This window comes from Marmota marmota, unplaced genomic scaffold (assembly GCF_001458135.2).
Source record: "Marmota marmota marmota unplaced genomic scaffold, marMar, whole genome shotgun sequence".
NCBI classification, from domain to species: Eukaryota; Metazoa; Chordata; class Mammalia; order Rodentia; family Sciuridae; genus Marmota; species Marmota marmota.
This window is the reverse complement of record NW_025999853.1, coordinates 15,071,738-15,088,124: the sequence shown is the minus strand read 5'-3', so window position 1 is coordinate 15,088,124 and position 16,387 is coordinate 15,071,738. Positions and strand designations below refer to the sequence as shown.

The window sequence follows — 16,387 nt, the reverse complement described above, 5'->3', positions numbered from 1 at the left end:
CATGAGTGTATGTTTTACTATATAAAAGATTTTAAAATCCTGATTTAATAACACTGTTTTAAAACTTTCAGATCTTTTCCTTAAGACCTTGAATATTCAAGAACTTTCTAAATATATACTTTTGGCTTATTTATAATACAGTAAAGAAATTTTCAAAAGAAAATAAATTATGTAAATCTTTTCCAAATCTATAAAATGTGATATATGAGATATTCAAATATAAATATATATTGTTCATAAATACATGAACAAGTGTACTCAGATTCAGTTGGAAAAAAACTTTTGGAATGAGGCCATATGAATGATTCTTCTAAAGCCTGCCTTACAAAGCTAGGTGACTAAGTAACGTTATCCCCAAGTTCCACTAACATGACTCCACAGGTTTCAATGTTTACTCTTGTATTTAGAACACATCAGTCAAAATATTAACACTCTTTTCTAATGAGTTTCTCATTGCAAAAGAAAAGTCCATCTAAACAAGTATAGCTCAAGGCATTTAAATAATTCTCCATGGTACTCTAGGGCCTCTGTGTTATCCAATGGACAATATTTTAGTACAACAATGAAATGGTCCATGTTTCGTCTTATTATCATCCATCATCCAATAGCTATAAAGTCGCCAGCTGTTTGGAAAAAAAGAGAACTAAATCAGTCCTCTACAGCTGCAAAGAGAAGAAAGCTTAAGATCTCCTTTTCACTTAATTTCTGGGATCTCAGCAGTCTGGAGTCAAAGTACAGTTCTCCTTGCCACAAAATCCTATCCTTGTAAACATGTCAAGCAGCACATAGCCATGATTGATTTTTGTTGTTACTGGGGAAGAACTGTATGTGGGAAAAACAGTAGAGGTGACTGAGATAACACAGTTTCATAATAACAGCAATGTTAAGTTGGGTTTACCAGATCCTAGACTGGCTACCATACTTTTTAATCCTCACAGTAACTGCAGAAGTAGATATTATCCTTGTTTTATTAGGAATCTGAGGTTCAGTGAGACTGAGTAGTTTAGTAAAAGCTTGGTAAGCCATGTTTAGGTCAATTTGACTGCAGTGTTAGGGTCTTAACCATGGCATTGTTCTGCCTTCCACCAAAAGGTACAGTTGAGGAAAAATGGAACTGGGGAAGGCCAACTGGGAAATGGGGAGGAGGGAAACATGGAGAAGGTGATACTACTTTAAAAGACACATGAAGAGGGCTGGGGATGTAGCTCAGTGGAAGAGGGCTTGCCTAGCATGAGTGAGGCCCTGGGTTCAATCAGCTGTACATCTCCCCCCTCACACAAAAAAGGACACATAATACTGCCAATTTGTATACCTTCTCCCAAAGAAAGGAAATAACCCTAAAATCTTAGATAGCTTAAGAAGTAGTCCAAGAATCATTTCCACGAACTTTGCCAATTCATTATCATCAACCATCAAGAATTCTGTACCATAAAATCAGATTTCACTTCATTAATTAATTTTTCATCCTAGAAAGAGTATTACAAGCAGATGAATTGGCTCAGTCTGTAAAGGCTCAAATTTAGTGAGGACCTGAATTGAATCACCTGAGGGGCTTGTTAAACACAGAGTCCTGGGCCCCACCTTTAGAGTTTCTGATTCACTAAGTTTGGGGTAGCATCTGAGAATTTAAATTTCTCACAAGTTATCAGTCAATGCTGATGCTGTTGGTTCATGGGCCACATTGAGAGCCACTAATATAGATAAAAGATGTGTTAAAGAAAGTTTGATTTGTATATACACACTTACGACAAGCTGACCTGTCAAAGAATAACATTTCTTAAGAGGCTACCTTCCATTCTGTAGACATAATTTGTGAATCCTGTTATTTACAGAGGTATACATAAAATGAATGGTGTCCACAGACAAACATGGGAATGCAGGTGACTTTACAGGTGTTTTACAAAAGATTATGCTTATAATGTGCACTTTGCTCAGCTTTGCAATTTTAGAAATAAAAAACTTCATATTCAAAAGAAGTGATCACTTCAAAATTTAAAACAGATCAAACATCTCTAACCCCAAAATCCAGAATCTGAAATGCTCCAAAATCTGAAAATTTGGAGTGCTGATATGATGCTACAGGTGGAAAATTCTACACCTGACCTTATGTGATGGGTTGCAGTCAAAACACAGATGCAGTAAAAAATAATGTATAAAATTACCTTCAGCCTATGGGTATAAGATGTACATGAAACAAATGAATTTTGTGTTTAGATTTGGGTTCCATTCCCAAGATATCCCACTGAATATATGTAAAAATATTCCAAAATCTGAAAAGTTCTTAAATCCAAAACACTTCTGGGTCCTAAACATTTCAGATAAGGGATACTCAACCTGTACCAGTACTTTGCAATTCAGAAAAATATAGATAAAAATAAAATTGCTCTTAAGCTTAGGGGTGGGAAAAAAATCTGAAACCAAAATTACTCATATTTTGAACCATTGCCTCTAGTGGTCCAGTTGCTTTTGGCTTTTTTTTTTTTTTTTAAGAGAGTAGAGAAAGGATTCTCATGGAACTGGATCCCTGGAAGCTGACAGTCTTGGCACTTAGCCTGTTTTTTATTGTTTTCTATCCCTTACCTTGTCCTAGTTCCAGGTTTGGCTGGGCTTGGCCTAGTGCTGGCACCTGTTTAGTTATAGCACAAAGGACTACTACCACCGCTGCAGAAGATGAAAACTGGGTAGAAATACATCAGAAAACTAGTATTATTTAATAGGAAATTGCTTTCAATTTCAAAGCAGCCTGAGATCAGTAAGGAAATGAGGTTCCCATTCCATACGGTCTTTTAGAATGAAGACTTCTCACTCAAACATCCTTTTAAAATGGAAAAGCACTCAATATCTAATCCCTTTTACTTTGTTGTTCAGCTGCTTCCTTGAGTTGGTAATTTTCTTGCCAGCAGAATGTTGTATAAGAAAATTTTATTTTAAGGATTTTACAAAAGTCTGTTTACTTTGAGTAATTACCCCTTTTTTTCGTTTAATAGAATAAAGAGAAACTTCTAGAATTTTCCCTTTCAGCTTTAGAAAATACTGCTAACTCTTTGAAAGTTTACACCCAGAGAACTTATTTAAAAAGAGAAAAAAGAAACAATAATTTTTAAATGCATGCTCATGAATGTTTTATAAAGCTCTTGAGAACCCTAATAATTTAGTCTGATTGATCAGAGCTATTTAGGTTGTCTCAGGCCATTCACTGCACAAATATTTACTAAGGGCCTATTCCATGCCATATGATGGGGGCCCCCAGTCTTGTGTCTACTCTATTCTGAAGTGGACCTGTAAGGCGTGGATTATAACATACAGTTGAAACAAAAGGCCTTCTTTCATGCATTCACCAAAATACAGTGGCAGAAATTTATGAATCCTCTACCTCACACAGGCTTTCTAGTTTTCAGTCTAGTATATGTCTCCATGAATGTCTGGGTTATTTCCTATTTGAGTCATACCTGAACCCAATTAAACAAGATACACTAAATTATTCTGCTTTTTATTTGAAGCAGCATAATTTCTTTCTTTCATTTTTTTTTAAACCAGAGATTGAACCCAGGGGCACTTAACCACTAAGCCACATCCCCATGCCTTTTTTATTTTGAGATAGGGTCTTGCTAAGTTACTTAGGCCCTCTTAAAGATGCTGAGGCTAGCTTTGAACTTGAGATCCTCCTGCCTTAGCCTCCTGAGTCGCTGATTACAGGTGTGTGCCAGTGCACAATTTGGCAGAAGCAGCACAATTTCAAAGTTCTTTCAGTGTCTGGAAACTAGCAGGTATTTGTTGCATGAAAGCTTCATTTTCTTCAACTTTGGGAGCCTTAGATTCACTAGAAGTAATAGATTGATTCTGCTTTTGTTACTCCCTGGCCACTGTCTTAGCATTTGCCAGGAACTCATTTGAGTTCCCCCACTGCTGCCCTGTGCGCTGCAGACAGCCCAGCCAGCACATGCTGTGCTGCTGATCAGCTTTAGTCCATGGACCCTGGTGATCCTACTCTATATTAAGGATGGGAGAAGGAGGAAGGAGTGTGGATTCTGTTCTTCAGGAAATGCAATAAGGATACACTGAGGCCTTTTAAACTTAATTTTGTCTTTGCTTTGTTTTGCTCAGAAATATCAGAGCAACATATAAGATTAAAGAATTAGAGTGATCTCCTACTTTTCTTCTCCTTGACTAATCTCTATCTATAGTTCTGGATGTATCCTGACAAAGCGGTTGCTGTCTAAGTCATTGTTTCTTTTTTTGAGGATGAGGTGAGACAATGACACTAATTTCTCATTATCTTCCTATTCCTACATTGCTATCATTCAATAAAACTCCTCAGTGGAAGCCACTGAGCACCTGCTCCTGACTCAGGTGACATACTTATTGGTCCCAAGGATGTGAAGATCATGCAGTCCCTGTCTTCAGGAAGTTCATGGTTTCGTGGAGGATGCAGATAAGAAAAAGTCCAGAGGAAAGCACACCATGTATGAACATAGAAGAAAGACAGGTTAACTCTGTCTTAGGATGAAGAAGGGTCAGACTGGTCTTCACAGAGAATTATGATTTGGACAGCAAGACACCAGGCATTAAATTGAGGTTCTTACTTTCCCCACTTGAAAATCTACTCAACAGTGGCTCTACCTCACACAAGCTTTCTAGTTTGCAGTCTAGTCCCCATTTACCATCAAAGCTGGATTCAATGTGACAATGTCACTAATGTAATTATGTTGACCTCTCCCTACTGCTCATCTTAGGCTTTATATCTGAAGGTCATGGCACTGAAAATTGGCATGGGTGTTTTCCAAGAAATCTAGCTATCACATTTGTCTATAATTCTAAAATTAATTCTAAAATTGAAGATTAAAAAACAAGTTAATAAGTACTTTATAGGATGGGTATGGAGTTGGAGGAGTGATTCAGCAGAGGAAGAAATAAGAAGCTCTGTTAGACATATACCAAATCTCAGGGAACTTAAACTACCACTATCCGAGGTTGAAGGTAACTTATGACTTGCTTTTCTTAGAGGAGCACTTGAGTTACCTACCACATGGAATGCTCCTGGGGCCTTGACCGGTCTGAAGCCATCAACAGGTATACAGTGATCCGCATGGCCATTGCAGAAGCAGCTGCCCTTGACAATGAAATCATAGATTGCATAGTGGGTAAAATGTTGAGGCTTTGCATTCAGGTCATTTTTCTGGCAGGGACAAGACTGTCGTTTTAGCAGCTGCACACGGAGGTTGGTGATCTTCAGCTGTTCCTGAACTTTGGCACTATAAGGGTTCTCTGCATCGTACGGTGGTGACAATGCTCTGAAAATAACCTGTAAAAGAGAAACATTGTGTGTGTAGAGGACTGTGTACAAACCCTGAAATGTTTGCCCATGCAGTCTCAGTTTGATTTATACTTTTGTTATCTATGAGTGATAAGCTAGCAACAGGTTTTAAGGCCTTGATCTCACCTGGGGAAGAGCCGCCCTGTTATTCTAGGGAGAAGAAGTGTTACCTCTTCAGGTAGAAGAAGTATACACTAAGTAACCAGAGCAGACTTGATGACAGTGACAAAGGCAGCCATTCAAAGATCTTGAGGAAAGAACATGCTGAGCAGAAGGAACATCAAGGTTAACAGCCCTCAACAAGTCAAGCTTGGCTTGGGCCGGGAACAACAAGGCCATCGACTGGAGACCAGTGACCAAGGGAAGAGTGGCTGCAGAGGACAGAAAGCATGTGCCAGACAGACACAAAGAAAGAACTTAAAGCTATGGTAAGCCAGGTGCAGTTGTCCATCCCTGTAATCCTAGCAACTCAGGAGACTGACAGGAGGATCACAAGTTCAAGGCCAATATGGCCAATTTAGTGAAACCTTGTCTAGAAAAAAATTTTAAAAGCCACGGTAGAGTTACTCTAACTGGAGTGGAAGCCACTGAAAGGTTGATTATAGGCAGAGAAGGGATCTGAGTTGTCACCTCTTCTAAAAAGAAAACTTTTTCTTTTCTTTTTTTTTTTTTTTGGTAGTGGGGATTGAACCCAGAGGCACTTTACCACTGAACTAAATCCCCAGTCTTTTTCATTTATTTATCTATATTTTGAGACAGGGTCTCACTAAGTTGCTGTCGGCTTTGCTAACCAGCCTCAAACATGCCATCCTCCTGCCTCAACCTCCCAAATTGCTGGTATTACAGGTATGTACCACTATACCCACATAAACAGATTAACTCACATCTGCAAATAGAATGAATTATAAAAGGTGAAGAATAGGGGCTGGGAGCATATAACTCAGTGGTAGAGCTTGTGCTTAGCTTGCTTGCGTGAGGCCCAGAACCTAAATAAATAAATGGTAAAAAATATAAACTGGAAGACCAGTCAGGAAGCAATTGCAAAATCAAGATCCAGGAACTTACATTTCTAAATGAAGTCTGACCTTTTCAAAGATTGCTTAGTTATTAATTGGGGCTACTATTGTGGCCAATCTTTTCTAGAGTTGCCCTCCCGACTGGTGGCACATTTTGAGGATATCCTTGCTGGTGTTAAATATATTTCTCTTTGGGATGAATTTGATTTCCAAAATTAGTCAAAAGTCACTTAAAACCAAGTATAAGGAGAAAAAATGGCTGATCAAGTTAGTTAAGAGGACTTTTGATTAAATGCAAGGTTTAATTAAGTAATTTATTATGTAGGTTATAGATAGACTTTAAAGGCAACTTAACACTTTGTTTCTGAAGAGGGAAGAAGGCTGGCATGGGACAGACTTTGGCTGCTGGCTACCAGGAAGCCTTTGGGCATGTGTGTGAGTCTATGTTTTATATGGGAGTCATAAGTCAAAAGTAGGCTTTGGAAAAAATTCCATTTAGGTATAATGTATCCAAAAGGAACTTTCCAGAAAAAAATTTTTCTTTAAGAAATTCTCTGCATATAAAAATTTCATTTTAGAAATTCATTTTATACCAAAATGAATTTTATCAACCACAGTAATCAAAAGTCCATTGTATGGGATTATGTCCTCAATGTAGGGTCCACTGCACATCTCCAAAACTGTCCTCCATGAAATATAATGCTGAGGGAAGAAGGGACAATTCAAAGTACACTGGCCTCCATACAGTGGCCAGAATGATCCTTTACCAACATAAGCTGGATAGTTTCATTCCCTTGCTTAAACCCACTTTCCCCTGCCCACCCTCTGCCAAAGACCTTCCATTTCCTTCAGAATGAAATACCAAAGCTATATAAGGGTCCTGCCTAATTTCTGTAATAAATAACTGAATAACTAACCAGAGTATGCATTTCTATGCATTTTAAACTTGCAAAGCTTAGAAAAAAAGTTGTTTCTTAAACAATATTCCTCCCCGTTTAACCACAGGTAAAGTAGTGGAAAACAATATATTAGGGAAAAAAGTTTCTAAATAATGTCACTTAAATAAGTGATGAGAGTGGATGATTGTTTCTTTTTTTTATTAGTTGCTCAAAACATTACAATGATCTTGACATATCATATATCATATATTTGATTCAAATGGTGTATGAATTCTTATTTTTCCACGTGTACAGACTGCAGGATCACATTGGTTATACAGCCACATTTATACATACTGCCATACTAGTGTCTGTTGTATTCTGCTGCCCTTCCTATCCTCTTCCTATCCCCCCTCACCTCCCCTCCCCTCCCATCCCCTCTCTCTACCTCATCTACTGTAACTCATTTCTCTCTCTTTTTTTCCCTTCACATCCTCTTATATGTAATTTTGTATAACAATGAGGGTCTCCTTCCATCTTCCGTGCAATTCCCCTTCTCTCTCCCATTCCCTCCCACCTCTCGTCCCTGTTTAATGGTAATCTTCTTCTCATGCTCTTCCTCCCTGCTCTGTTTTGAGTCGCCCCCCCCCCTTATATCAAAGAAGACATTTGGCATTTGTTTTTTAGGGATTGGCTAACTTCACTTAGCATAATCTGCTGTAATGCCATCCATTTCCCTGCAAATGCCAGATGATTGTTTCTTTTAAAGACAGAAATCAGAATATTGTTTCATATTTTGAAACATTCAAAACCAAAACCAAAAAAAAAAAAAAAAAAACCTACAAACAAAACTACATTGAATCCATTGTGGGCTTTAAATAGGACTCATTTTCAGTATGTCATCCCAAACACCAGTATTTCTGTTTCATGAGAAACTCTTACTCTAAATAATACAAATGATGTGGGGCCCCCCACCCTCTGCCCCTTTTATCAACCACAGTAATCAAGGACATGGAAAGGGTAACCCAGTGCGACTTATTCTCTGAAAAGTCTGCAGTGCACTTCTTCATGTTGTCTGCCCACCCTTCCTTTTCCTGAACACTGGTAGCAGCTGTTTGCTCTCTCTGTTCCTGTCACATATTTACCCTTGACATTTACCCTGGCTCCCTCTCCCTCCCCACCCTACTCCTCCCTCACCCTGGGAGTTGAGAGTTGTTCATGGCAGGCAGAGCTAAGAGGAAGATCTGTCAAGGTTTGGGGAAACTTAGAAGCTCTTTTGCTTCCTGGACGCAGCCTGTGGAGGCTGAATGGTGGCTCTGTGCTTGGTGTGCCTGACACCACAGTTGGCAGGGGACGGACATCATGACCCCTGAGGCCGCATGCTGGAAAGGAGACAGCAGAGTGCTACAGACACAAAAGTGAACGGGAATTTAAACCATGAAATCTTTTTTCCAGAAAGGAGACGCCTTAATCTGATACCCTGGGAAGTAGATCTAGCCTGCATCAGGAAACAAAGAGCGCGCCAATGCAGATGCTTCAAAATTCTGGCAGGTCGCCCTTTGGGTCCCACCCAGGTTTTCTTCAAATGTCCCCAGTAGAAGCCTGTATGGCACTGCTAAAATGAAGTCAGATGAAGTGTAGAAGTCCTCCATAGAACATCAGCCTGTTCTGGTTTCCATCCCCAAACAGGATCTATCAATGGGCCCATTGCTGTTCCTGTGTCCCCAACTGCTTCTAAATATATACTCTCAACATGGTACCTTTAAAAAGTCAGGAACCAAGCTTTTGACTAGGATCAAGCACACTTAGATACTTTTGGCTTGTTCATGCTATTGGTCAATACTTCATGATCTTGTTTCCTTAAATTAAGTACTTTTATTATGTTTTAGTGTTAATGTTCTGCTCACTACAGAAAAAAAACGGTCATTCAAAAAGTTCAGTGTGAACCATCCCAAAGACAACTGGGGATATGAACTTGATAATATCTTTCCATCTAAACTTCTGTGTTTATATATAAAATATGTCAGTAACTTCATATGCTTTGTGAACATTTTTCCAAGTCAATAAATTTACCTCTACATCAGTGATTCTCAAAGTATGGCCCCCAGACCAATAGCATCCCTAGCAAATTTGTTAGAAATGCAGATCATTGGGCCTTGTCCCAGATCAACTCAAGCAGAAACTCTGCAGGCCTGGCCTAGTAATCAGTGTTTCAGCAGTCCTTCCAGGTGATTTTTGATGCATGATTAAGTTTGAGAAACATTACTGCATAATTTTGAAACTTGCTTAGCATTCCATCCTATGGATATGACATAATTTATTTATCCAGGCTGCTATTATTGGGCAACTAGGTTGTTTACAACTTTCCAGTGCAACCAACTACCATGAACAACTTTGAAGCTAAAATGTGGGCACATACAGTAATTTCCTAAAGATGAGTTTCCCAATGTGATACCAATAGGTCAAAAAGAAAATGGATAATTTTAAAAATGTCTGGCCTTCTGAATGAATCAGAAACAATTTCCTACTTCATCTTTGGAATCTTCACATTTTCTTGATCTTTCCTGGCTTTTCTGAGCCAGGACTCCCTTAAACTTTGCCTGAGGATCTGGATTATTGGCTCAGGCCCTGCTGTTTCTTATGCCCAAGTGTAATGAAGCAATCCTTAAAAAGTCTGGAACAAGTTAAGACTGCCTATATTGTCTTTCTTTTCTAGAATTTTTTACACACACACACACACACACCCACAAAACACACCCTCAATAACAATATTGAATAGTAAAAATAACATTCTCTGACATAAAAATTCAAACAGTATGAACACACTGTGAACAGAATAAGGAATAAATATTAGGTACATAGCAGTAAAGGAGGTCTTTTAGAATCTAACTCAGACCTTACATATTGTTCCCTATCTAAAAGTTCACTGTCTATGTTGAATCACAATAATTCAAGGAACATGGGGCTGGGGGTATAGCTCAGTGGTATAGTGCAACCTTAGCATGCACCTAAATAAGAAACAAAAACAAAGTAAACAGGAAGAAAGAAAGAAAGAAAGAAAGAAAGAAAGAAAGAAAAACTTAGTCATCACATTAACAATTTCTTTTATATATTCATATTTTTGTGTTATACATAATAGTGGGATTCGTTATGCCATATTTATACATGCACATAACATGATTTGGTCAATTTCCTTCCCCAGTCTCTTCCCTTTCCCTCCCCTCTTCCCTTCCCCTGATCCACTATTTTTTTTAAGCTGGTAGCTTGGGGAATACTTCATGTCCAAGTTGATTATCCATCCTGTGGATGCCCTTGGAACTCGTTCTTTCCATGATAGCACTTGTACACTAGTCTATTGTTAGTGCCTATTTACTTGTCTGTATCTCTCATTAGACTCAGTGTTCAGAGGGCAGGGATCTTGTTTAGTTAACAGCTGTGTCCCCAGCATGTCCCACAGTCTCTGGCACATTGTAGCATTTCACAATTGCCGTTGGAGGAATAAGTGAATGAACTGTTTCTCAAATTTCATTTTGAAAGGAGAAGCTAAATAGAGGATAGGATTTAGAAGAATTAAGAAAGCAAGATGCTTTTACCACAAATTCTGCACTCTTGATGACAGCACATGAACATACCCCACTGCATTAATACCCCTGTAAAAATATGTAATATACTTCAAAATGATTTTATAAATTCCTTCTCTTCAGTGGCACACAGATTTTTCCTATACTCAAGGAAAAGGATTGGGCAGGTATGAGCAGACACCCAAAGAAATAGTAGATCTTTTCCATAGTTTCTGGTCTCATTTTCTTACTTACCAAAAACGGAAGCTTTAGAAACATAACTGCATTGTTCTTTAGTAGTATTCGAAATCCTACATCTTCATGTTCTCAAAGGTGATTTTTGTTTCATTGATGTTCTCCATTGTTTTTTTTTCTATTTCATTAGTTTCTGTTTTTATCTTTATTATTTACTTTCTTCTGCTTACTTTGGCTTATTTACTCTTATTATACTGGTTTCTTAAAGTGGAACTTTAGATCATTGATTTAAGACTTATCTTTTTTCCTAAACATTTCTTTAATTATATCCTACAGATTTGATATGTTGTCTTTGTTTCCATTCGCTCAAAAAAATACTCTCTAGTTTTTCTTTTCATTTCTTCTTTCACCCATAGGTTATTCAAAAGTTGTTATTTCCCAAATATTTGGGGACTTCTCAAATATCTTCCTGTTATTAATTTCTAATTTAATTCAATTTTGGTCAGAGAACATATTTTGTGTGATATAGATCTTCCACATTGATTGATACCTATTTTATGGCCCAGTATATAGTTTTTATTGATAAATTCTCCTTGTGCCCTTAAAAAGGTGTTGAATCTTCAATTATAATGATCAACTTATCTATTTCTCCTTTCAGCTTTTGCTTCATGTACTTTTTATTGTTGCATCCCATAATTATACATAATAATGGGATTCATTGTGAAATATTCATACATACACATTTACTTCATGTATTTTGAAGTCCAATAATTAGGTGCATAAACATTTAAATTGTTATAGTCTCTTGATGAATTGACTCCTTTATCTTCATAGATCTAAAGTCTATTTTTGTCTGATAGTAATATAGCCACTTTTGAAGTGTTAGCATGGTATATCTTATTCCATCCTTTTGCTTTTAACTTAGTTATGTCTTTATATATAAGGGGGATATTTCATAGACAACACAGTTAGGCTTTTAATTTTGGGGGGTTGGGTATTGAACCTGGGTATGCTTTACCACTCCCTGAGCTACATCCCCAGCCCTTTTTTATTTTTTTGTTTTGAGATAGGGTCTCACTAAGTTGTTGAGGGTCTAAGTTGCTCAAACTGGTCTTAAACTCGTGACCCCCCTGCCTCAACCTCCCGTGTTGCTGGGATTATAGGTATGGGCCACCACACCTGACCCAGTGGTTGTTTAAAAACATATTATCCAATCTGTTAATCTGTGTCTCTAATTGGAATATTTACATCTTTTACATTTAATGTGATTATCAGTAGGGTTATTTTAAATCTGCCATTGTGCTATTTGTTTTATTTTCCATTTCCTTTATTTTTCTGTCTTCTTTTGGACTGAATATTTTAGGGTCACATTTATCTCCTTTTTTGTTAATTAAACTGTTTATGGTGGTTGGTTTAGGATTTATAGTATCTATCTCCCTCCCTCCCTCCCTCCCTCCCTTCCTTCCTTCCTTCCTTCCTTCCTTTGCTGGGGCTCAAACCCAGGGTTTCACTCATGCTAGACAAGTGCTCTATCACTCAGCTATTAATTTATCACAGTCTACACTTAGGTCACAAATTCTAATTCACATATAGTATAAAACAATATGCTTCCATTTCCCCACCCCAACCTTTGAACTATTGTTATTATGCATTTTGCTTCCATGTTATAAATCCCACAAGACATTGATGATACTTTTGTTTTAAAAAGACAATTTATATTTAAAGATAATTTAAAAACAAGAAAAAGGATATTTTATATGTATTCACATTTTCCTTTTTTGATATCTGGTATTTTTCTTCTGTCTGAAAGACTTCTTTTAACATTTCCTATAATGCAGGTCTGCTATTGATAAACTTATTTTGAGGTTTTTTTTTCCATGTCTGAAAAAGTCATTATTTCCTTTTCATTTTCTAAAGATATTTTTGCTGGGTATAGAATTCTAAGTTGACAATTTTTTCCCCTTCAATATTTAAAGTTTCTGCTTCACTGTCATCTGGCTTGCATTGTTTCTGACAAAAACCTTTTGTCATTCTCTTATTTGTTCCTCTACACAAACATATTACTTTCTTCTCTGATTCCTTTTAAGGTTTTCACCTTGCGACTGTTTTTAAACAATTTGATTATCATGTGCCTTGGAGTGGTTTTCTTCTTGTTTTTGCATTTAAGGCTTATTGTACTTCTTGGGGCTGTGGGTTTATAGTTGCTGATTGCCATAGCCAAGTAGGAATGATGCATGGCATTTTTGGTTGAAAGGTGACCCCAGCAAGCCATTGAGATGATAATGATTATGTTAAGATGTGCATTCAATTGGAGATTAGACCCCTGCTGTCCGCCTCAGCCTGCTACTTTGGAGCTCTCCTGGGACTCTGGGAGAGTTCCCATTGGTTGGGGAAGTGCGGTAGGAGGGAATTCCGGAGGAGGGATTTCCTGTTGGTGTGGTGTGTCCCGGGAGAAGGCCGCGTGTGTGGCATTCGCGGGAGTTTTGGAAATAAAGTTTGTTCCTGCTTGAGTGGCTCGTGATTTTGTGCCCAGCCAGACTGCGGCATATAGTTATAGTCAAATAAAATAGTCAAAATTTCAGCCATTCTTTTCTTTTCTTTTTTCTTTTTTTCCCATTCATTCCTCTCTCCTCTCCAACTACACATATATTAAATGGCTTGAAGTTGTTCCATACTTCACTGATGCTGTGTTTCTTTTTTGGCTCTTTTCTCCTTGTGTTGTTTATCATTTCTATTGCTATGCACTGAACTTCACTAATCTTTTCTTGTATGACATCTAATCTACTAATACTATTCAGTGTGTTCTTCATCTCAGACATCAAATTTTGCAACAGTGGACATTAAATTTGAGGTTTTATTATCTTTTCCATGCCTCTGAATAAGGTGGACAATCTTTCCTCCACCTTTCAAACATAAGGAATATAGTTTAATAATTATTTTAAAGTCCTAAGCTACTAATTCTATAATTTTTGTCATTCAGAGTTTGTTTCTATTGATATATTTTTCTTCTCATTTTGCATTGCATTTTCCTGTTTCTTTGCAAGTCTTGTTTGCTTCTAGACATTGTGAATTTTACTTTGTTGGGCGATGAATAGTTTGGTATTTTTATAATTATTTTTTGTAGTTGTAGATGTAGACAACATGCCCCTTCCTTCCTTCCTTCCTTCCTTCCTTCCTTCCTTCCTTCCTTCCTTCCTTCCTTCTTCCTTATTTATCTTTAATATGGTGTTAAGGATCAAACCCAGTGTCTCACACATACTAGGCAAGCACTCTGCCACTGAGCTGTAGCCCTAGCACTCGTTTGGTATTTTTGAGCTTCTTCTTAGGATACAGTTAAGTTACTTGAGAAGAGCTGGATTCTTTTGAGGATTGCTTTTAACTTTTGTTAGGCTGGACCATCCTTTATCATAGAACACATTCTGGCCCCTTATTGAAGCAATGCTCTTTTAATTATTCTAATGATGAGTTAACAGATTTTCCATGATGAATTATTCCTTGTCCTGTGTGATCTCTGGAGATTATTCCTTTTGTCCTTTAGGGTGATGCCTTGTCTGGCTGAAGCGATTTCCTTACACACATGTGCTGATCAATACCCAGCTGGAGGCTTAAGAAGGAGTTCTCTCTCAGGGCAGAGCTCAACTGTCTGGAACTCTGCCCCATAAGCTCTAGCTGCACTGGCCTTCCCAGCCTTGCAGGTCCTTCAACAGGAAATCCACCAGACTCGTCCGGGTTCCTCTTCCCTCCACTGCTGCCTGGACACTCTCACTAGGCTGTAAGAGGGACAATCCTCCTGTTCACCTCATTTGCCCCCAACCCCAGGGATTAGGGTCTTCTGCTGCTTTGTGTCCTGTGTATCTGGAAACTGTTGTTCCATATGTTCTGTCTGGGTTTTCAATTGTTTTGGGCAATCAGGAGGGAAAATCTTGTCTTTGTCACCCCACCCTGGCTGAAAGGTGAACATAAGCTTAACCCAAGGCAGCTTAACTTTTATAAAACACAGCTTAACTTTTACAAAATACTAATCCTTTATTTTTGGATAGAAATTTGTAGAAAAGACATACTGGAAGTTTTATAATAAAGCTAAAGTGTTGTTATAGTTTGTAGATAAAAGACATGAAAAGTAAATAAGCTTTCTTATTGGGCATATCAAACAAAGACATATGAAATATAATTTAGAATATAAATATCTAAACCTAGCAAGTTTATTCTTTTATTCCATGTTTAGTAATTTGTTTCTTTTAATGGACAGGTAAAGCTTCATTATTACTTCCTAAGTAATTTATGATACTGATTTTCTGCTCCATATATTTTTATGTTCATGAAATTTTATGCATCTTTATACCTCCAACATCTACTATAGTATCTTATAAATTCTCAACAATATTTATTGAATGAATGAGTCAATATGGAATCATGTTAGTACAGGTTTATTTAAATTTTCTGATGTGTGAAACATAATAAAATTTTATTTTTATAACATGTATTTTGTTTGTGAAAGAAAGTATTAGTTATATATTAACTCTTCGTAAGCTTTATCATTTTACAAAATACTTCAGTTGTATCCTAATTTTATACTCACTTTAATATTTGTGATCAAATTTTACTTCATAGAAAAAATGAATTTAATATTAATCAATATAAAGCAATACTTTTTGAATGCCCTATTTGAATAATATATTCTCAATAACAAACATACAACAACCTTGAAAATGACTTTGAAACATTTAGGAAAAAATCTTTGGAAGTTTTGCCTAATATAAGCTAATAAAAAGTCAAGTTACTTCTATAGAAAAACTATTTCTATGTAAGAAAAATAGTCATGCTTTTCCCCACTCCATATAAGCCTATTGAGGATAGCATCTGTAATGAAAAACATTTCCAATTATATTATAATGTCATCATTTGTTCCATGTATTTGTTTACAAACAGCATCTGGTTAATTTATTTCAGTCTTATGTTACTATACATCAATAACTGTTAGGATTATTGTTAGTTTAAGAATAATCTGGGAAGTGGTATGGAGATTCCTTAGAAAATGTGGAATGGAACCACCATTTGACCAAGCTATCCTACTCTTTGATCTATACCCAAAGGACTTAAAAACAGCACACTACAGACACAGCCACATCAATGTTCATAGCAGCACAATTCACAATAGCCAAACTGTGGAACCAGCCCAGATGCCCTTCAGTAGATGAATAGATAAAGAATCTGTGGTATATATAATGGAGTATCATTCAGCACAATTGAGAATAAAATTATGGATGGAGTTAGAGAATATCATGCTAAGTGAAGTAAGCCAATCTCAAAAAACCAAAGGCTGAATGTGTTCTCTGATAAGTGGATGCTAATCCATAATGGGGGGTGGGGGGAATGGGATGAATGGAGGAACTTTGCATGGGGCAGGGGTGAAGGGGGAGGGGG

The 16,387-nt window shown here is 37.2% G+C and overlaps 1 protein-coding gene across 2 annotated transcripts in view; it reads right to left on the bottom strand.

Moving 5' to 3' along the window:
- Ntn4 (netrin 4) overlaps positions 1-16,387 on the bottom strand; it is a 106,412-nt gene that overhangs the window by 64,167 nt on the left and 25,858 nt on the right. For both annotated transcript variants that reach the window (XM_015482920.2, XM_048803696.1), the window contains exon 4: positions 5,024-5,302. In XM_015482920.2, coding sequence (XP_015338406.1) covers positions 5,024-5,302 — 279 coding nt within the window. The remainder of the gene's footprint in view (positions 1-5,023; positions 5,303-16,387) is intronic.